Below are 22,570 nucleotides of genomic sequence, written 5' to 3' on the forward strand. Positions count from 1 at the left end.
TAGGATATATCTGAGCCAGAGACAAGTTAAGCAACAAAACAAGGACTTCACCTTGGATAGGACAATACGCTTTCATTGAAATGTGGACTCTGAATCATTGAAACAGACTGGCAAAAACCTGACAAAACTAAGTTTTAGATGCAGTTTAAAACCTTGGTCATTAGCAGAAGAAGGGGAAATGGAATATTTGAAGAGCTTTTTGTTTATGGAGTGATGAGAATTATATACAGAAGAGGAGTTAACTGTATCCTTAGACATATTATAATATCATTTTTGATGTATCATAATGTTTTTCTTTTTAAAAATTTACTTTTTATTTATTTTAAATTTTTTTTATAGATTACAACTTTTCGTGCTTGTGTTTCAGTCATACAATGCTCGAGTACCCATCCCTCCACCAGTGCCCATTCTCTACCACTGATGATCCCAGTATCCCTTCCACCCCCCACTCCATTCCCCCATACCCCACCCCACCTCAGTGGCAGGGCATTCCCTTTCGTTCTTTATCTCCTTTTGGGTGTTGTGGTTTGCAATAGAGGCATTGAGTGGCCATCGCATTTGGTCTATAGTCTACTTTCAGCGCGCATCTCCCATCCCCAGCGGGTCCTCAAACCACTTTACCTGGTGTTCCCTTCTCTATCTGAGCTGCCTTTTCCTTCTTTCAGTGTGTGAGGCCAGCTTCCATGCTGGAGAGCCAACCTCCTGGTACTTATCTCTACTATTCTTGGGTGCTAGTCTCCCATCCTGTTACTTTATATTCCACAGATGAGCGCAATATTTTTATGTCTGTCTCTCTTTTTGATTCATTTCACTTAGCATGATACTTTCCATGTTGATCCACTTATATGCAAAGGTCATGACTTCATCTTTTCTAAGAGCTGCATAGTATTCCATTGTGCAGATGTATCAAAGTTTCTTTAACCAGTCATTTGTTCTCGGGCACTCAGGTTTTTTCCAGATTTTGGCTATTGTAAACAGTGCTGCAATGAACATGTGAGTGCAGGTGTCATTTCGACTGTACTTTTTTTGCCTCTCCTGGATATATTCCCAAGAGTGGTGTTGCTGGGTCAAATGGGAGCTCAATTTCTAATTTTTTGAGAAGCATCCATACTGTTTTCCAAAAGGGCTGAACCAGTCGGCATTCCCACCAGCAGTGTAGAGGGTCCCTTTCTCCCCACATCCATACCAACAGCAGTTGCTTTTGTTCTTTTGGATGTGTGCCAGTCTCTGTGGTGTGAGGTAGTATCTCATAGTTGTATTGGTCTGCATTTCTCTGATGATTAGTGGTGAAGAACATATTTTCATGTGCCTTTTGTCCATTCGTATTTCTTCCTTGAGGAAGTTTCTGTTCATTACTTTGCCCCATTTTCTGATGGGGTTGGATGTTTTCTTCTTGCAGATTCTAACCAGTGCCTTGTACATCCTTGATATCAACCCCTTATCGGATGGGTTTTGGGTGAATATTCTTTCCCATTCTGTAGATTGTCTTTGTATTTTGGTTACTGTGTCTTTTGCGATGCAGAAGCTTCTTAATGTAATAGAGTCCCATTTGTTTATCTCTGTTTCCACTTGGTTGGTCAGTGCCATGTCATCTTTGAATATACTGTTAGCTTCAATTTTGTGGAGGGTTTTGACAACCTTGTCTTCAATGTACTTTATGAATTCTAGTCTGATGTTGAGGTCTTTAATCCATATTTATTTGATTTTTGTGCATGGTGTTAGGCCTAGGTCTAAGCCCATTTTTTTGGCATGTGGTTGTCCAGTTATGCCAGCACCATTTGTTAAAGAAGTTTTCTTTGCTCCCCTTCACATTTCTTGCTCCCTTATTAAAGATTAGGTATTCATACATTTGAGGTTGTGTGTAGGGATATTCCACCCTGTTCCATTGGTCTGCGGCTCTGCCTTTGTTCCAGTACCATGCTGTTTTTATTATTACCTTTTTGTAGTAGAGTTAAAGGGTGGGGAGGGTGATAACTCCCATCGTCTTTTCCCCAAGAATTGCTTTAGCTATTCATGGATGTTTATTGTTCCATATGAATTTCAGGAGTGTTTGATCCATTACTTTGAAGTTTTTCATGGTTATCCTTATAGGGATCGCATTGGATCTGTATAGTGCTTTGGGGAGTATTGCCATTTTGACAATGTTAATTCTTTCTATCCATGAGCAGGGAATATGTTTCCATTTCCTCTTGTCCTCTTTTATTTCGTGGAGTACCGTTTTGTAGTTTTCTTTGTAGAGATCCTTTACCTCCTTAGTTATGCTGGGGACAAAATTGAAGGCAGACCCCCTCCCCGGGGCTGGTGCTGGCAGTAGTCTTTGGGGACCCCCGGGTTGGACAGGAAGGGACTGCAGGGGGATTCAAAAACTTATTGAGAAGAGTGGCAGTGGTTACTCACGTGCTGGGTGCAGAGGTGAAGGCAGATCGATATATCAAAATATCTTGATGTCTAAAAAGTCAATAGAAATATCTGAAGACTAAAGTCTAAACCTCCCAAGAAGCTGCTCCTGGGAGCGAGGCTCATGCTCACTGATGAGATGCATCAGGTGTGTCTTCTTGGACCTGACTAACTCCCCTGAGCAGAGCCCTTGTGTGGTCTCAGCAGGTGCTTCCACCCTGAGCACTCCAAGAGGTGAAGCAAATGTCTATCTTCCTGAGTCTGGGTGTGAGCCAAGCTTCACCGGATCCCAGAGGACTATAAAATAACTGGGTGGAAACTTTTCGCCTGGTGATCTTGTCATTGGGAAAAGAGGTCTGTGCACCATTACCTGGACTCCTCCCTTTCTCCTGCTCTCTATCTCTCTCACTTCATTGATTGGTAAGGACTTGGCATGCCATGAAAGACCCATGTCAATATTAGCCACAAACCAGGTCTGTGAGATAATAGTGGCTCCAGCTTCATCACCTGTCTGTGTTTGCAGGTTTCCTCTCCCAGCCTGTGCTGACCCAGCCACCCACCCTCAGTCCCTCTCCTCAACTTTGGGAGCAGCAGCCTCACCTGTACCCTGAGCAATTGCTTCACTGTTGGTGGATACTGGTACCAGAGAAGCAAGAGATCCCTCCCTGGCATCTTCTGCTCTGCCACACAGACTCAAACAAGCACTGGACTTGAGGAGATCCTAGTTACTTCTTTGAATTCAGACATGACTTGCCCACTGTAGGGCTCCTGCTCATCTCTGGCTGCAGCCTGAGGACAAGACTGACTTTCTGTGTGGTCGGACACAATGGAGCTTATCACAGGGACACAGAAAGATGAGGAAGTTGCGGAAAATCTGTCCTACTCAGAAATATTGCATGGAAAGAATTACAAAAACTGAGACATGTGTAATCATTTCTTTCAATGTGCTTCCTATGGGGAGTGATATTAAATCTGGACACTCACTGGCACACAAGTCATCAAGCACTTTAGTACAGTAGCAATAAAGTCAGTTGTCCCAAAACCTTGCAGATCCTGAAGATGAACTCTGGTCTGTAGGGGGCGCTGTGGGGTTGCAAGAGAGGAGCTGAATGAAGGGACCCCATCCTTGGGCAGGATCTAATGCTACCAAGCGTTGGTTTTAGTCCTGTGTTAACAGATGAAACGCTCTTCATGGTCAGGCGAGGAGCCATCAGGACCATGTTACACTGGGCTGGGACAGGCATTATGGCTGCTGCAGGTGTACAATAAGGCTTACAGTTTAAGAGCTTTTTAAAATGCCATGGAGACACACAAAGGAAACTCAGACCTGAGCAACTTGCCATAGAGATAGAGATGGCCCTGGATTTTGCAATAGTCCGTTTCTGGTGGGCTGCTCCAGATGTGGGTAAGTGACATCACTCTGCCTACACCGTAGGAACCCCAGAGACCGCCATTTTCTAGAAGTCAGCAATAAGCTCCAGGTATGAGTGACGGTGGCGCCAAATGCCAGGCATCACGGGACAGGGGAGAAGTGGGCACTCCTCCTTTACCCCGACCCAATGGGACTCTGAGATGATGCAACACCTGGCCACCATCTACTTAAGCTCCCACACGGCCAGGATCCAGAGACACACAAATGAACCTTGAACCCGAGCAACTTGCTGCAGTGATCTCTTCAGACCCGAATTATTAAAATTTTAGAATTTCTAGAGCGTGCAGCCCCTAGAGCAGTTGTGTGACATTATATAGCATCCAAGACAAACAATACAAAACACATTGTCTATCATTGCCTTTTTGGCAGGTATGAGTGGTGGTAAGTCTGATGTTGAAATATTGAAGGTAACTAAAGTAGAGAAAGAGAGTATTGTGCAAATTGTCTGCCACACAGGCAGGGGGAGATGTGGAATGGGAGGAGTGGGGATTTTGGTGGTGGATAATGTGCACTGGTGAAGGGATGGATGTTGGATGACTGTATGATAGAAACTCAAACATAAAAACTTTGTTACTGTACCTCATGGTGAATCAAAAAATAAAATTTAAAAAGTGCCATGGAATCCTGTGGATTTTGTGTGGTCTCAAAGTGGTGAAGTCTGCCTCTAGGACCTCGGTGTGGGGAGTTGTTCCCTAGATAAGGGTAAGATTTTTCACAGTAAAACTCTGAATCAGGATATCGAGTGGAGAGCTGTGTACAGATGTGAAAATATATGGGCTATCTCTGGAGATGTGAGAGGGCTCACAAGAGATGTGTGGCTTGTTGTAGGTTTAGGGGATGACACCTAGTCACTGGGATGCACCATGTTCCATAGTTGGGATGAGGGCGAGTATGTCTCCCACCATGTTTCTGGGTGGGCCCAAAACAGAGAACTGCTAGAGGCTGCATCAGGATGAAGCAACGTTGCTTCACCTATATTGGTACACAATAGGGTGTGTCTCTATTCAGGGCTCTGCACATGTGGGTCCCACTTGTATTACAAGTGAGAGGGACTGGCTGGATCTGTAGTCAGACCAAGTTTGGCAGGCCTGCCTTAGGAATGAAGAGCATATGTCCTTCTGTTCTGTGGGAAGCTGGACTGGAATTGCTCAGGTCCTACACTGGGCCACTGCCACCTCATTGCCAACACTCAGGGTCTTGGTTCTGTGAACATGTTACCTGGGACCTAAGAGGATGAGGTTTCTCCTAAGTCCTTTAGTTAATGGTACTTTGGCTGCAAATTCAGGACCAACTAATTTGAAAATTCCTCAGAAAACTGATTTGTTCTGGAATTTTAGTTGGGACTAATATAGATGAGTCTGCCATTGGAGCATGGATATTTTGTCTCAAAATTATATTTATGGATTCTGGAATCCAGTGACATTTCATAATCTCCTATCTGGAACCCAATCTGCACAAAAGGTATTTTTCCTTGTGTATTGCAATTAATATTTTTCTGCTGATGTGGTAGGATGATAGAAGGAAAAATCTCTTATCCTGCTTTCTTGTTTACCTTAATCAGTTGGAACAAATGACAACTGAAAGTTAAAATTAATTCCATTTCCAGTGGTATCAGAATGAACCAGAAATGATTTAGTTAAAGAAGTAAAAGAATGTTTACTTGAAACTCTAAGATGATTTTGTAAACTTATAGGGAAATGTTCAGTAAATGCAACAATATCTTGTGTTCATGAATTGGAAGACTCAATGTTGATAAGCCTACTATACAAGATTTGAGAGGTTTAATGAAATATTTTAAAATTTCCATGAACAACTTTTTCTATCCTCAAAAATAATCTACCCTAAGATGAGTATGGAATAGAAGGGAATTAGATTAGACAAAACAACATTGAATAGTAAGAAAAAGTGGAATTCTACTACTTCCTTTGTTCAAACATGTTTTAAAGGTGTAATTTAATAAAACAGAATTCTTGATATAAACATTGATTTACCAAAATTTCAATAAACATATAATCTAAATATAAATTTATATGTTTGGGTAAATATTTCCAACAAGCATTTCAAAACTGTTCAATGAAGTAAGTGCTTGTCTCTTCAATAAATTTTGTGTCAATTCATTTCCTCTTCCCATTTATTTATCAGGTTTTTTGAGTTTTCTGTTGCTGATCTTTGTTGGTACTTTGTATATCTTGGCTATTAACCCAGTGCTTAGCACTGGAGGTCTCAGTCAGAGTGTGAATGTCATTGTTCAAAGGAGAATGACAAGGGCCTGAATGAGAGTGCAGCAAGTAGGATGCTTGCCTGGACATGACAGACTCGAGGTTGATTCCTGTCACCATCTATGGCCCCTCGAGCCTTGCCAGGAGTGATTCCATAGCATAGACCAAAAGTCACCTCTGAAAGCTCCTGGGTGTGGCCACTCCTAAACAAAACCAAAATCAAAAATAATTGCCAGATACAGTCATTGAGGAGGTGGAAAGTGTGGTCAGGGATATTCAGGAAATGATATCTGTAGGCCTTAGAATGTGTTTTCAGATATAGTAGTCCTTCAAGATGGTAAAACTTGGGGGGTGGGTGTGGGGACAGATGGAGTTGGATCCTAACCTCACCAGTGGATACCCAAAACTGTGCCTGGTCTATGTTGCATCAGGAAACTAACTCTTTTTGTACTGCAGAACAGAATATTTCCAGTTCACAGAGACTCAGTCCCATATAGGGTGGAGCATTGAGTTGAGGCACATTTGCATGAGCTCCTGGTCTCTGTGAGCTTGGGAGAGGGATAAGAGAGGCCTCGATCAGTGCACCTCCACTGCAGGGTTCAGAGGGCGCTGTGAACCATGGCCTCTCCTCCTCTCCTCCTCATGCTCCTCTCCCACTGCCCAGGTAGTGGTAGACCTCAGCGCTCTGGGGCAGGGGTCCAGTCAGTCTCTCTGGCTCAAACCCTTGTGGGATCACTCTAGTCCCTGTCCACCATGAGTGTTTTAAATTCCATGTTCCATCTGTCAGACTGTCCTGACTCAGCCTCCTTCTGTCTCCGCACCTCTTGGAAGCACTGCCAGACTCACTGTTACAGTGGCTTCAGCACTGGGGACTACCACGTATTCTGGTACCAGCAGATGCCAGGACGATCTCCCTGATATCTCCTGAGGTTTAAATCAGGCTCAGACAAGCACTACGCCGCTGAGGTCTCTAGTTGCTTCTCTGAGTCCAAAGATGCCACGACCAATGCAGGGGTCCTGCTCATCTCTGGGCTGCAACCTAAGGACGAGGCTGACTATTACTGTCATACTTCACATAGCAGGGCTTCTCACAGTGACACACACAGCAGGGGAAGTGGGACAACATCCCAGGCAGCACTGAACCGGTCTTGTAGAAGTTGAAAAAGCACATTTTTACAAACTCCATTCAGAAATTCTCCCCAAGTTCTTTCTTGTTCTTCCCCAACAGTGACTCATAAAACCAGATATAAAACAATCAAAGTTACATTGTAGGTAAAATCTACTGGGCATTGCTGCTGCTCTCTTGTGTGTGGACTGCAACTCAGGAACATATGGGAGGGGGAGAGAGAGACTGAGAAACAGAGAGAGACAGAGAGAGATAGACAGAGACAAAGAAAGAGACAGGCACAGGGGAAGGGCAAGGCCCATGAAGGACAATCCTAGCTGTGGTCTTTCTCCCAGGGTGTCTTTTTGGTCCCAGACACCACTAGGAGTCCCATGCAGGCTTTTCTGTCCCCTCCTAGACCCTCAGCAGTAACCCCACCAGTGACAGCCTTGGTTTTCAGTTCTGGGAAGTATAACACTAGGGATTAATATTCTCTTGTGTGGGGGCGGAGCAATAGTACAGTAGGGAGGGTGTTTGCCTTGCACATGAGCCACCCAGGTTCCATCCCTGGTATCCTATATGGTCCCTTGATCAGCACTAGCTGTAATTCCTGAATGCAGAGCCAGGAGTAACCCCTGAGCATTGTCATTGCTGGATATGATCCAAAAAAAGCAAAAAAAAAAACCCAAACAAAACAAACAAACATTGTGAGAATGGGCACCCCAAGGAAAGAAACTGTAGCTGTGAGAGTGGGGGCATCAGATTTTGACAATCATTAATTTACTAACCCTAGGACTGTTCAGGAATCTGAGATTTTTTTCTTCTTTGTTTTTTAAATCACTCCTGGTGGTGCCCAGAGCTTACTCCTGGCTCTGTGTTCAGGATAACTCCTGACAGTGCTTGGAGACCTTATGGGGTATCAGGAAGCAAACTGGGAGTGATTGTGTGCAAGTTAAGCGCCCTACCTGCTGTTTTATCTCTTTGGCCATCGAGTTTATATCTTAAGGTGATGCCTATGTGGATGAAAGTTCTCCAGGTCAATGAAAACCTGGAGAATACCTGGGCTTTCACTCTTCAAATCCATAATTACTCACTTTACCTGTTAGCAAAACTTGATCCTGCATATCATTGAATGGAATTACAGGTGAAAAATAGAATTTCAGACATAATTTTTTAAAAGAGAGTCACTATTGGAAGGAAGATGAAAAATATAAATAACATCCAATGATACAGGAAAACCGAAGAGTGAAGGGAACTTCAGATAATTTAGAGAAGATTGTTTTTTGGTCTATATCATTGAACAAAAGTAAGTGTTGGATGTTGATGGTAAACATTCACAGTAGGCAAAAATAAAATGTTGTATATTTCAGTGAATCCGATATTGATGTTTCCTGTGAACCATGGAGTTTGAAGGTGGACTGTGAAGGAGAAAGAGTGAGGAGTGTGAAAGACTCCCCACAAAGATAGTTGTGAGGTTTCAGTTCTACCTGCCAAGTGTACGGATGAAGTGAGTTGACGAAACACACACATATCCTCATTGGACGGGGTTGGAGTTGTCTGTGGGATATCCCACTATGAACTGTGTATTGCTTCAGTCTCAGTGGCCTCCCTTTATTCGTTTTTTGTACTCCTTATGCCACTTACAGTGATAGATTTTCCTATTCTTCAAAAGACAATACAAATATGAATTGAATGCACGTATATATTTTATTAAAGACCTGTGATTTACAAAGTTAGTTAGAATTGCTGTTTAGGCATACAATAATTCAACACCATTTCCTCCACCAGTGTCAAATTTTCTTCACTAGTTTTCCCAGATTACCTAGTCATCCTCAGCCCCACTTTATTACTGCCTGTCAAATTGATAGGTACATCACAAAATTTCAGGGTTTGCTGCTTAGATACCATGTTTTCATTTCTTCATTTCTGTTGAAAGTGTATTTTGAGTATATCTCTATACACCTCCCTCAAACCATTGTTAAACTGAAGCCCTGATGTCTGTTAACCCATACTTCTTGTTCACCTCGTCCCTGCTTGATTTCACTCAGTCTCTGTCTATATCTGTATCCTTTCCAAACACCGGGGTCAAGGATGATCTTAGCATCCTTCTTGTACTACATTTCCTCACTCAGTAGCTTGCATCCATTTTCCTAAGTGTGACTCATATGACTGTTTACTTGATTCCTTGCTTGAGACTTTTGTGACTCATCCATTCATGGTTGTGGGGTGTCAGAGACAGCATCACCTGTGCCTACGGAGGCTGCATCAAAGAAATATGGTGTGGACCTATAACACAGTCATCCTAGGAAATGTGAGACAAGAACCATGACGGGCATAGCTCATCCCCAATACCCCACACAACGTGAAATCTCTGAATGGTTGAACACCATTACTCACCATCTCTAGGCAGAGAGCCTCCAGACTGCTCTGCTGGCTCAAGAGCAGTTCAAGCCCAGGAAGCTCCTTGTCCAACAGCAGAACCTCCTCTCTCCTGTGGACCTGGATGACCAGTCTTCTCCCCTCTGTAGAAGGATGAGTCTTTGCTAACAGATCCCTCTGCATCATCACCCCAGGGCAACCAGGTTCACATTGTGTGGCAATCATAGTTTCCAATCTAGTTTTCAAAAAAAAAATGTAGATGATCATATCGGAAAAACGGTTTATTGATATCAGTTCTCCCAATGAGTCGGACACATGTCCCATGAATTTTTTGTTCTGTTAAAACTGTCAGGTCATTTGTCCAGGAAACATTACAAATGAGACAGAAGTTTGATGAGTTAGCAGAGGGAGTTGGAATCTTCAATAGGGTTTGTAGAGGTGGGCACCTCCCTGTGAAAAATCATAAAGTTGCGGCCAACCACACCTCATTGCCAACCCTTCCAAAGCACACTGGACTCCGGTGCAGACTCAGCACCTGTGCCATCTCCTGCTCCCAGGGCTGTGTCAAGTCCCAGCAGTTGTTTCCTCCCATGGGTAAATCTAAAACTTAACATTAGCACTGTCGCTATAAAAAGTGAAAAAGCATCAGGAACGTTTCTGGAGATGGACACCAAGGTACATAATAAGCCCTCCTATGTAGCATATAAACTAATATAGTAAAGAAGCAATTAATCCTCAATGACAAAAGCATGGAGAGCTGGTCTGTAATAGGAAGCATATTACTGCTGGGGAGATGGGATATGAAGATAAGTATGTGGGGGTACACAGTGGGACATGTGGGGGAGAAGCTGACATTCTGGTGGAGGGTAGTTTGAATATTTTTAGCCTGACACCCTATGACTATCAGTGCTATAAACCAAAGTGCCTAAAATAATTTTTCAAATGTTAACTAAGCCAAAGGAAGAAAAAGAAAAAGAAGAGCAGACCTCAGCTGGTGCTCAGGGTGAAGCAGAGATCTCCAATATGGGCAACAAATTTGCATGGACAGCCCCTCCTCCTAGAGGGTCCTCACAGAGATAAGAGATGCCTGTGTCAGCCCAGCCTCAGTTCAGAGTCTCTGAGGGTCTGTGTGTAGGATGGCTTGGATTTCTGTCCTCCTTGTGCTCCTCTGTCATTGCACAGGTAGGGATGATTCACAGAGACTCAGATTAGGCTTATGGTCAGGGTCCAACTCTCTGGCTCTGAGTCTCAAGCAGATGAACACTGTTCTCTGTCTAACACCCACATATGTCTGTGTTTGCAGGTTCCCTCTCCCAGCCTGTGCTGACTCAGCTGCCTTCCCTCTCTGCATCACCTGGGACAACCGTCAGACTGTCCTGTACCCTGAGAAGTGGCATCAGTGTTGGGAACTACAGGATCAGCTGGTACCAGCAGAAGCCAGGAAGCCCTCCCTGGTATCTCCTGAACTACCACACAGACTCAGACAAGGGCCAAGGCTCCGGTGTCCCGAGCCGCTTCTCTGGATCCAAAGATGCTTCAGCCAACGCAGGGATTCTGCACATCTCTGGGTTGCAGCCTGAGGACGACGCTGAGTATTACTGTGCTACATATTATAGCAGCACTTACCCTCACAGTGATCCAGACTCATGGGGAAGTGAGACAAAAACCTGCCCACTGCTGTGCTCTGCACACAAAGGATGTCTTGGGAGTATCTCCTCTACCCCAACACTGTTGTGGGATCATACACTTGCTCAGGTCAAGTCGCCCAAAGTTTCTCAATCCTGCTCTAGAAGCTTTAGGGTATGATCTTTCTATTCAGCAGAAAACTTGTCCCCAAACCCATTACCTAGAGACTCCAGATCTTTGCTTCTATTCCATTTTTGAGTTCTCATCTGAAAACAGGAGGTCAGTATTGTCAAATATGTATCAGAAATATTGAATGAAGTAATATGAACTCACTACAAAAGGTGGCCTGCGTCACTCTCACCCCTTAGCCTGCTCTAGACATGCTGGACACCCGCTCTTGGATATCCAGATTCTCAGCTCTGCGATGGTGCCTTACTCTGCAGATGTAAATATTCAGTGTAATATCTCCCCATTAGACATTGTCTCCCGTGAGTCACCATTACACCTCCATTTCACTAAACTGGTTTTTTAGCATAGAAATAAAACAAGTAACTCAAAGTTTCTAGTCTAATATCAGGAGAGCCAACCTCTAGATTCATGTTGAACTGAGCCAAATCAACAGCTGAATCTGTACCTAGTTTTCTTTTACAAATCCACCATAAATGACAATAAAACGTATATGCTATATATTACTAAGTATTCATAATGTTCCTTGGTGCATTATAGATCGTACATTCTATATGATCTATAATGCACACAATCTTTGTTCTGCTAGTATGGAAAGCTCTTCTTAGCCCAAGCCTACCTTGGAGTTAAATTCAGTGTAGACACCACTCCCATTCCTTCAATGTAGCTCATTCACTTTATAATATTCCAAAGAATAACTCCCATTGTCTTTCCCCATCTGTACAGTTAGGAAGTATAAAATGCAAAGCGAGATTAAAATGCAGTGTAGAGAAGTTTGGCTATAATCTGCTACTCTGAGGATGTAGAGGAGTGACACATCTCTTGTGTCCAGTAGGGGGCGGTGCTGTGTCGTCTTGGCTCCCAGGTTGCTATTCTGGGAGTTCTCCTCTTGCCCAGAAGACGTCACCCTGGCCCGTTGGGGAGAAATCCTCCCCCCAGACCTAGTCTCTCTTGACTCAGCTTGAGCTAAGGAGGGCTTGCATGACTTTCTCATAGGGGAAAGTTTGCATGAAAGCCTCCCACCCTGTGCATTCAGAAGCCCTATAAAGGCCTTGTGTCAAGCCTTCACACAGTGTGGGGGTGACTTCAGCATGGCCCAGACTTTGCTGCTCCTCACCTTCCTGGCCTCTTGCACAGGTAGTGCCTACTGGGAATTTTCAGGACAAGGAGGGGAATGGCGACTAATGACCTCTCCCTCTTCCTTGGGATTGGGTCCTTCTGTCTCACTGATCTTTGTGTTCTTTTCTTTCTGGGACTTGGGCCCAGTTTGTGCTGAATCAGATCCTCTATGTGTCAGGTCTCCAGGGGAGAAGGTCACCATCTCTTCTACTCATAGCAGTGGAAACATCAGGTTTAGCTATGTGCACTGGTACCAGCAGTGCCCTGGGAGAGCCCCCACAAACATGATCTATGAGTTCAATAGAAGATCCTCTGGGGTTCCCAATAGGTTTCTGGATCCATCAAGGGTTCTTCCAATGCTGCCCACCTGACCATCACTGGGTGCAGCCTGAGGGTGAGGCTGACTATTACTGTCACTTGTATGGCAGCAGCCACAGTCACTCAGTGCTCCTGACCTATGGGGAAGTGACACCAACACTCCTCAGATTTACCCTCCCCATCAGCTCTGCCCTGTCTTCTGCTTGGACTCTCAAGTTTCAATCGTCTGTTCACAGTTCTCTCTGTTTTATTTTCAAAATACCAAACTAAGTAATCAAGAGGACTTATACTGGCTTAAAGATGGTTCAGTGAAAAGGAATCACTTCAACTAAGTGTAGGTAATATAAAGGAAAGATGTAGATATCAAAGGATTTATGTTTCTCTAAGAGATCTCCAACGGCCTGATTGCACTGTAAAAACTAAAGCACATGCAACTCTATGAATTTAATAGCTTTTCATGTTGAAGTTAACATAAAATGACACACAACAGAGTGTGAGAACATATTCATATATAACACTTCAGATAAAGGCCTAACAGTCAAAATATTTAAAGCACACCCCAAGCAGAGAAGACAGAGTGATGACCAATAGCATGTAAATAAAGTGCTTGTTTTCCCTTAGGGAAACACAAATAAAAATTACAATGATGTACTATCTCACAGCTGTGAGAATATATATGTATATATTTATATAAATTACAGGCGTAGATGTATAGATGTCTAGAAAAAACTGCTGTTGTGTGATGTGGTAAAAAAGAATCCTTATTCCTGGTTTCTGGGAGTGTCAGATGGGTCCAGTTTTTATGGAAAACACGAGGGGTTTTCTCTTACAATTTTGAAATTTATCAAACAAGTAAGATTAGCTACCATTTGAGTCAACCTGTTATTAATATTCCCCCCCCACACACTTGTCTCTCTCTCTCCAAGATACAAAAACATCCATTTGAAACAACATATGGACACTATTGTTCACTGCAACACTTAGTACAACAGCTAGGATAGAAATTAACCCAGATGTTCAATGACAAATGAATAAATAATAAATGTGTGGTATGCATGCAGTTGCAATGAATGATGAACTCATGCATTTTCCTGAAACACAGATGGAGGTGGATGATATCATATTAAGTGAATTAAATCAGAAGAAGGAGTTCATATACCAAAAGATCTCACTTATCTTTGGTATATAAGAACATGATGAAGAGAGCAAATTATGAAAGTGGAGGAAACCCTTGGTCCTAGATTAGACTAATGAAAAAGTCAAGGAATGAGAGAAATGGAGAGGTTGAAAAGTAGGGAAAATGGGCAGAAGAGAACAGGGGCAGGGGCAGTTTCCTTGGAAACATTGGTTATGTACAGGTATTGTCTATGAATACATCTAAGACCCAGGGAACAATGTTGTAAGCATGGGGTCCAATGTACAATAATGAATCTTAAAACTGTGCTTGTTAAGGAGGCAGGCAAAGTTGGGGGAAGAGAAACTGGGGAGATTAGAGGAGGGAAGTTGACACAGGTGGTGGGATTGGTGTTGGAACATTGGATGCCTAAGGACCTTACAAAGATTTCTAACAAAAGTACAAATGAAAATGTCACACAATCAAGCAGGCTGCTAAACTGAAAGGACAGTTGCATGCTTATGTTTATAGCACCATGTTCACAATAGCTATGGCATAGAATCAGTGGAAATATATGCCTGTTGATAGAACACTAGACTAATGGACTGAACATAGTATAGTGGAGAAGTTTTCTTGAGACTGCCAGGAAGAATTTCTGATCATAGAACCAAGAATAAGCTTTGAGCACAGCCAGGTATGATATAAACATCCTTCTCCACGAATCCTAGACTTAGAAGCTATGGCATATATATATATACATATATATATATATACATATATATGCATTACTGTATCACTGTCATCCTGTTGCTTACCACTTTGCTCGCGTGGGCACCAGTAATGTCTCCATTGTGAGACTTGTTACTGTTGTTGGCATATTGAATATGCCACAGGGAGCTTGCCAGGCTCTGCTGTGTGGGCGGGATACTCTCGGTAGCTTGCTAGGCTCTCCGAGAGGGATGGAGAAATCAAACTGGGGTCAGTCGCATGCAAGGCAAAAGCCCTACCCACGGTGCTATTGCTCCAGCGATAAGCTAGGCTATCACCATATATCACCATATTTTAAGAAATCCTTATCAAATTACAGCATAACCAAAATTGCACCACAAAATCCTACAAAACTGGCCTGAGTCAGATGAACACCCAGAGCTCCAGGAGGTCAATGGTTTTCAAGTTGGAGGGAGGCTGGCAGGACAAATGCACATGCTGCTCCCCTGCTTTTGTTCATTTTCTCAACAAAAATCTATCTCATGTTTCTGGAAGACTTGGAAAACCATCTCCAGTCTCAGCGAGCCATATGGCCTTCCACAAACAAGCCCTGCTCATTTCAGCGTGTCTAAGCTGCAGCCCCACCATCACAGAGGTGAGATACAGACAGAAATGTCGGTGAAGACACACTATGATGAAGCATCCTCTTCCTGAAAACAGAGTTTAGTTTAATGTTCTGGCAGACTGGATCAAGGAGGTATGATATTCAGTTATCTCTGTGAGAAGCTGTATCTAGAACTTTTCATAAATAAGAACAAAAATAAGCCCTAAATAAGATAAAGAAGTGTAAAATAATTACTATAAAGTTTCATTGGTATTTAGAAACCTGAATTACTGAAGCAAAAAAAGTGGCAAAATAACAGCGGGTAGGGCGTTTGCCTTGCATGCAGCCGACCCGGGTTCGATTCCCAGCATCCCATATGGTCCCCTGAGCACCGCCAAGGGTGATTCCTGAGTGCAGAGCCAGGAGTAACCCCTGTGCATCGCCGGGTGTGACCCAAAAAGCAAAAAAAAAAAAAAGTGGCAAAATAGTTTGCAAAATATAACAAAATTGAGTCCTAGATGCATAGAAAACTCTTCTGGTTAGCAGAAAGAAGGAAAATGGAATATTCAAAGAGCTTTTTGTTTGTGGGAGTGATGAGAATTATACTCACAAAGAGGAGTATTAGATGCACCATGAGAGTGTAAAACCAACAACAAATCAATAAAAAATACAACGAAGAGCAAACTCCAAGCCAAAAGAACCCACTCCTGAGAGCTGGGCTCTGTCTATGCTCACTGAGGAGATGCATCAGCTGTCACCTCTCAGCTCTGACAGACTTCCCTGAGCAGAGCCAGTGTGTGCTCTCAGCAGGTGCTTCCTCCCTGGGCTTTCCCTAAGAGTGAAGCAAATCTCTGTCCTCCTGAGTCTGGCTGTGAGCTGAGCTCTAGCACTAGGGTTGAGGGAGGATGTGGGAAGTCACTGGGTGGAAACTGATTTGCCTGGTGAGCTTGTGATTGGGAAGAGATGAGAGAAGAAAGATCAGCTGGGTCAGACCAGCCCTACTGTGCGATCAGGGCCTCTGTTCATCATGGCCTGGACCCCTTTTTTGGCTTCTCTCTCACTGCATAGATGGATCAGATGTTGGGATGATAGAGAAGACCCTCCAGCTTGATTTAGGCCATAACTCTGATCCAAGAAATAATGTTGGACTGTACTCCATGACCTGTGTCTTTGCACGTTTCCTCTTCCAGCCGGTGCTGGCTTAGCCACCCACACTTTGTCCCTCTCAGTACCTTTAGGGGATCAGTCATCTGTACCTTAAGCAGTAACTTCTGTGTTGGTGGCAACTGTGTGAACTGGTACCAACAGAAACGAGAGACCCTTCTCCAGTATCTCTTGCACTACAACACAGACTCCAACAAGCACTATGGCCCAGGTTTTCCCAGTTGTTTCTCTGGATTCAATGATGCCTTGACCAATGCAGGGCTTCTGCTCGTTTCTGGCTGAAGCCTAAGTAGAAGTCTGAGTATGTCTGTATGGGTGGATATAATTGGATCTATCATAGGGACACAGAAAAATGAGGCATGTTAGAAAAACCTTGTCAACTCAGGCGTATTTTTCTGAAAACTCAACATTAAACAAACTGCTACTTTTATATCTAAATTTCTGGAAACAGCCAGTGTTGAAAGAGTTGTGGTGATAAAGGAATTGTCATCCACTCCTTCTGGGAATGTCATCTGGTTCAGTCTCTGTGGAAACTAATATGGAGATCAATCAGAGAGTAGGAATAGATCTACAATATGATCCACTGATACAGCCTCTTGGCATCTATTTGAAAAACAGAAACATTAATCACAAAAGATATACGCATACCAGTGTTTATTGTCACTCAGTGCAATAGCCAAGGTATGAGAACAACCTAAATTCCAAACGTTGGATAAATAGATCAAGAAATTGTGGGAATTATACAAAATGGACTACTATGGAGTTCTAACAAAGATCAAAATCATGCAATTTGCAGCATGCAAGACATAGTTGGTACTAGAGGATATCATGCTGAGTGAAGTCAAATAGAATGAGGTAGACACAGAATACTCTCTGTCTCATCTGTCAAACTTAAAGATACTCAGCAAAGTAGCAGCAAAGTTTCAAAGTCAATATAACAGGAAAGCAATTGAGTTGGTGGAAGTGGAATGGGGTTGAAGGAGATGGACGATATTGTTCCTGGTGTAGGGAAAATGTGATGTTGATGATGATTGTGGTGTCCAATTATGAATATGTGAAGCTATTATTAACAGCATCATAAAAAACAATCTCAGTAAAAATGAATACAGTCAACTAATAGCAAATGCTTGAATCAAAGACATAGTTTTCATTCTACATGAAAATTAACACACTTAAAGTCTAGTATCATAACAACAAATGAGCCTCCCAGTTAATGCCAAGAAAAGAACTACAATAAAAGGAAAATGAAGGGGAAAACAGTCTTACTATGTAAACACATTGTGGCTCCTTGGTGAGTCTAACTTATCCTGAGATGCCAGGTGCCAAGACAGAGATCTGGCTTGGCCACACATCTTCCCTGGACAGCTGCTGAGTCTTTTGTGTCAAGTATCTCTGCTTGACCTCAAAGCTCATGAAATTGTGAGAAGGAGTTCATTACAGAGGAGGGTACCCTTCAAGGAAAACAACTTTAAATCTATGTTTGCACCAGCCACCCCAGTGCTGATCAGGTTCTGGAGAGGGTTGAGGTGCTGCCAGAGAAGCTGAGTACCATCGTCAATTTCCTTAAGAAAGTTTTGAGTTCGACACTTCACATGGCATTCACAGGTTTATGTTTATAGATGATGCACTCACTCAGCTTACTCAGCGGACAATAACCATCTGAACACGGATATTTAAGAGCGTAAGAATCTGCTCTTAAGATTCAGCTTAGCCAAATACCCATCTGATACGAGGCACTGGTTGAACTCTACAAGAAGAAAATCCAATCCCATCAGAAAATGGGGGAAGAAAATGAACAGAACTTTTCTCAAAGAAGAAATCTGAATGGCTAAAATACACATGAGAAAATGCTCCACATTGCTAATATCAGGGAGATGCAGATCAAAACAACAATGAAATATCATTTCACACCACAGAGACTGGTCCACATCCGAAAGAACAAAAGCAACAGGTGGGGAGATGTGGATGTGGGAAGAAAGGGAGTCTTCCTCACTGCTGGTGGGAATGCGGACTGGTTCAGCCCTTTTGGAAAACAATATGGACGATTCTCAAAAAATTAGAAATTGAGGGGCTGGAGTGATAGCACAGCGGGTAGGGTGTTTGCCTTGCATGCGGCCGACCCGAGTTCGAATCCCAGCATCCCATATGGTCCCCTGAGCACCGCCAGGGGTAATTCCTGAGTGCAGAGCCAGGAATGACCCCTGTGCATTGTCGGGTGTGACCCAAAAAGCAAAAAAAAAAATTAGAAATTGAGCTCCCATTTGACCCAGCAATACCACTCCTGGGAATATATCTCGGAGAGGCAAAAGGGTATAGTAGAAATGACATCTACATTTGTTTGTTCATTGCAGCACTCTTTACAATAGCCAAAATCTGGAAAAAACCCGAGTACCCAAAAACAGATGACTGGTTAAAGAAACTCTGGTACATCTACACAATGAAATACTATGCAAGTGGATCAACATGGAAAGTATGTTAAGTGAAATGAGTCAGAAAGAGAGAGAGACAGACAGACATAGAAAGATTGCACTCATTTGTGGAATATAAAGTAACAGAATGGGAGGCTAACACCCAAGAGTAGTAGCGATAAGGACCAGGAGATCTGCTTCATGGCTTTGAAACTGACCTCACATGGTGGGGGAAAAGGGAGCTCAGATAGAGAAGGGAACACCAAATAAAGGATGTTGGGAGGACCCATTCGGGTTGAAAGATGCTTGCCAAAAGTAGACTATAGACTGAACATGATGACCACTCAATACCTCTATTGCAACCTACAACACCCAAAAATATTGTGAACAAAAGGGAATGCCCTGCCAAGGAGGCAGGGTGGGGTGGTGGGGAAAGGGGTGGTGGTGGTGGTAGGGGTAGGGATATTGGGAACATTAGTGGAGGAGAATGGGCACTGGTGGAGGGATGGGTAAATGATCATTGTATAACTGAAATGCAAAAACGAAAGTTTGTAAATTTGTAACTGTACCCCATGGTGACTTACTAATAGAAAATTGAAAAAAAAAGAGTCAGTTTAGGAGCAGTTACATCTGTCTGAGGACAGTTGAACTTGTGATGATGCTGGCGCATTGGATGATCTGTGGTTGATCTTCATCTGACTCAGCAGGTGGCGCTGTGGGCTTGTCCCTGAGCCAGCTGGCAGCACACAGCTCTGAAACTGCCACCTGGGGCTCTGCACTCCCTGGGGATTAGAAACTGTGACCTCTAGCACCCTGGAGCTGCCCCAGCTCCCCCTCCAACTCAGCTTTCACCAAATGTAGGCCCAGGGGCAGATGGGGAAGGGGTGATTTGCATAAAGGGCTCCTTTCTGCTCTGCCCTCAGGGGAAGATAAGAGGGACTTTGTGCAGTTGTCTCTCTTGTGAGCTCCAGATCAGAGTCCAGAGTGTCTCTGCAATGGCCTGGCCTCCACTCCTCCTCCTCTTCCTGCTAGCTCAGTACCCAGGTGACTGACAGTGGGAACCTGGGGAAGTGATTATGTAGGAGACCATGATCAGGGTTGAGGGGCTGCAATGGTGGGAAAATGCTTTGTTTTGAGAACAGGCTGTGGCTAGTAACTGTCTCACCTCTGTGTCTCCATTGCTCCATTCCAGGCTCCTGGGCGCAGACTGGACTGACACAGGAGGTATCAGTGTCAGTGTTTGTGGGACAGACAGTCACCCTCTCCTGCACTGGAACCAGCAGCAATGTTGGTACATATAGTACAGGCTGGTACCAGCAGATTCCTGGTGCTGCCCCCAAAACTGTGATGTTTGGAAGCAGTCGACCTTCAGGGATCCCAGATCGGTTCACTGATTCTCGATCTGGAAACAAGGCCTCTCTGACCATCTCTGGTGTGCAGCCTGAGGATGAGGCTGATTATTACTGTTCTGCATGGGACAACAGTATCAACAATGCCACAGTGCTTCAGGCTCAAGGGGAAATGAGACAAAAACCCAGCCCTGGTCTAAGTTATCCCCCCATGTCAGCCTGTGACAAACAGGAAACAGAGCTGTGGAGACTGCACTGTCTGAGTGTGACTCTGAGTACAGACCCACTGAACAGGGTCAATGATGGCTCCCCTTACTCAGACTGGGTGTATTTAGTAACTATGCAGAGATGTAACCTGTTATTAATCATGTTTAAACACTCAGTGCCCAGTTCAAATTTTTTGCTCATGAATTGACAGACTTGCAAAGTCAATATCAAAATCTAATTTCACAACATTTTCATTATTCTGGAAAGAAAGTCAAACCCATTAGTGATTCTTCTCATCATACTCCACCCTACTCACTCCAGAGAAATCAAAAATCCATGTTCCAACCTTATGCATTTTTATATTCTGGATATTTCACAGACATAGGATTCGAGAAAATTGTGGTACTTTGCACATCCTTTATTTTATTTACATTTTTATTACATAATATTTCTAGGCCCATGCACGATGTGGCATGGGACAATAGTTTATTTTTCATTGTTAAAATTTTATTTATTTTTTATTGAATTACCAATGAGATACTGTAACAAAGCTTTCATGTTTGAATTTCAGTCATATAATGATTGAACACCCATCCCTCCACCAGTGCACATTTTTCATTACCAATGGCCCCTGTATCCCCACCCCGATTTCACCCCTCCCTCTGCCTCTATGGCAGATAATTTCCCCCATACTCTCTTTCTACTTTTGGGCATTATGATTTACAATAGAGATACTGAGAGGCTATCATATTTACTTCTTTCATCACAGCATCTACCATCTTGAGCAATCCCTCCAACCATCAAAGATTTAGTAATCCCTCCTCTAATCCAGTTGCCTTCTCCCCCAGTTTATGAGGCAGGCTTACAACTATGGCTCAATCTTACTGACCCTTATCTCTACTGTCCTTGGGTGTTAGTTTCTTATTGTGTTCATTTATTTTCCACAAAAGAGTGCAGTCGTTCTATGTCTTTCCCTCTCTTTCTGACACATTTCACTTAGCATGATACTCTCCATGTCCATCTACATAAGCAAATGTTATGACTTCCTCTTTCTAACTGATGTATAGTATTTTATTGTGTAGATATACAAAGTGTCTTTAACCAGCTTTCTGTTCGGGAGAACTTGAGTTGTTCCCAGTTTCTGGCTATTGTGAACAATGCTGCAATGAACATACAGGTGCATATGTTATTTCTACTGTGCTCTTTTGCACCCCTGGGATATATTTCCAGAACTGGAATGTCTGGGTCATATGGAAACTTAATTTCTAGTTTTTGAAGGAATGCTCATATTGTTTTTCAGAAAGGCTGGACCAGTCGGCATTCCCACCAACAATGAAAGAGCATCACTTTCTCCCCACATCTATGCCAATACTGGTTGTTCTTGTTCTTTTTGATGTGTGCCAGTCTCTGTGGTGTGAGATGATATCTCATTGTTGTTTTGATTTGCATCTCCATGATGCATTTTTTCATGTGCCTTTTGGCCATTTTTATTTTTTGAGGAAATTTCTGTTCATTTCTTCCTTTTAAATGGGGTTGGAGGTGTTTTTCTTGTAAAGTTTTACCAGTGTCTTGTATATCATGGATATTAACCCCTTATCTGAAGGGTATTGGAAAATTAATTCCCTTTCCCATTCCAGGGGCTCTCTCTGTATTTTAGTCACTGTTTCTTTTGAGGTTCTGAAGCTTCTTAGTTTAATCTAGCTGCATTGTTTATGTTGTTTATACTTGCTTGAAGCTTTTAACTTCAATGTCATGATGGATTCTGCCTACATTTTCCTTTATGTAAATCATGGATTCAGGTCTGATATTGAGGTCTTTAATCCACTTCGATCTGACTTTTGTGCCTGATGTTAGACAGAGATAGAGTTCATTTCTTTGCAAGTAGTTTTTCAGCTTTTCCAGCACTACTTTTGAAGAGGCTTTTCTTGTTCTACTTCATATTTCTTGCTCCTTTTTCAAAGATTAAGTGATCATATATTTGAGAGTCTGTGACAGAATATTCAACTCTGTTCCATTCATCTGTGGGTCTGTTTCGAGTACAATACCACACTGTTTTAATTACTACCGCTTTTAATACAGTTTGAAGTTGGGGAAGGTAATGCCATCCATCCTTTTTTTTGAAATATATATATTTTTAAATTTATTTATTTTTTAATTAGTGAGTCACAGTGAGGGTACAGTTACAGATTCACACATTTTCATTCTTGTTTTTCCCTCATGCAATGTTTAAGAGCC

The 22,570-nt window shown here is 42.9% G+C and overlaps 2 gene segments (V, D, J or C); both read left to right on the plus strand.

The window, feature by feature from the left end:
* Positions 1-10,655: 10,655 nt before the first annotated feature.
* On the plus strand, positions 10,656-11,952 carry LOC101537964 (probable non-functional immunoglobulin lambda variable 5-48). The segment is given in 3 exon segments: positions 10,656-10,714; positions 10,836-11,186; positions 11,885-11,952. Coding segments are annotated over 3 exon segments (465 nt in total).
* A 483-nt stretch (positions 11,953-12,435) lies between these two features.
* On the plus strand, positions 12,436-20,543 carry LOC129407033 (probable non-functional immunoglobulin lambda variable 1-50). The segment is given in 2 exon segments: positions 12,436-12,481; positions 19,972-20,543. Coding segments are annotated over 2 exon segments (618 nt in total).
* Positions 20,544-22,570: the final 2,027 nt, after the last annotated feature.

This window comes from Sorex araneus, chromosome 9 (genome assembly GCF_027595985.1).
Source record: "Sorex araneus isolate mSorAra2 chromosome 9, mSorAra2.pri, whole genome shotgun sequence".
Lineage (NCBI taxonomy): Eukaryota > Metazoa > Chordata > Mammalia > Eulipotyphla > Soricidae > Sorex > Sorex araneus.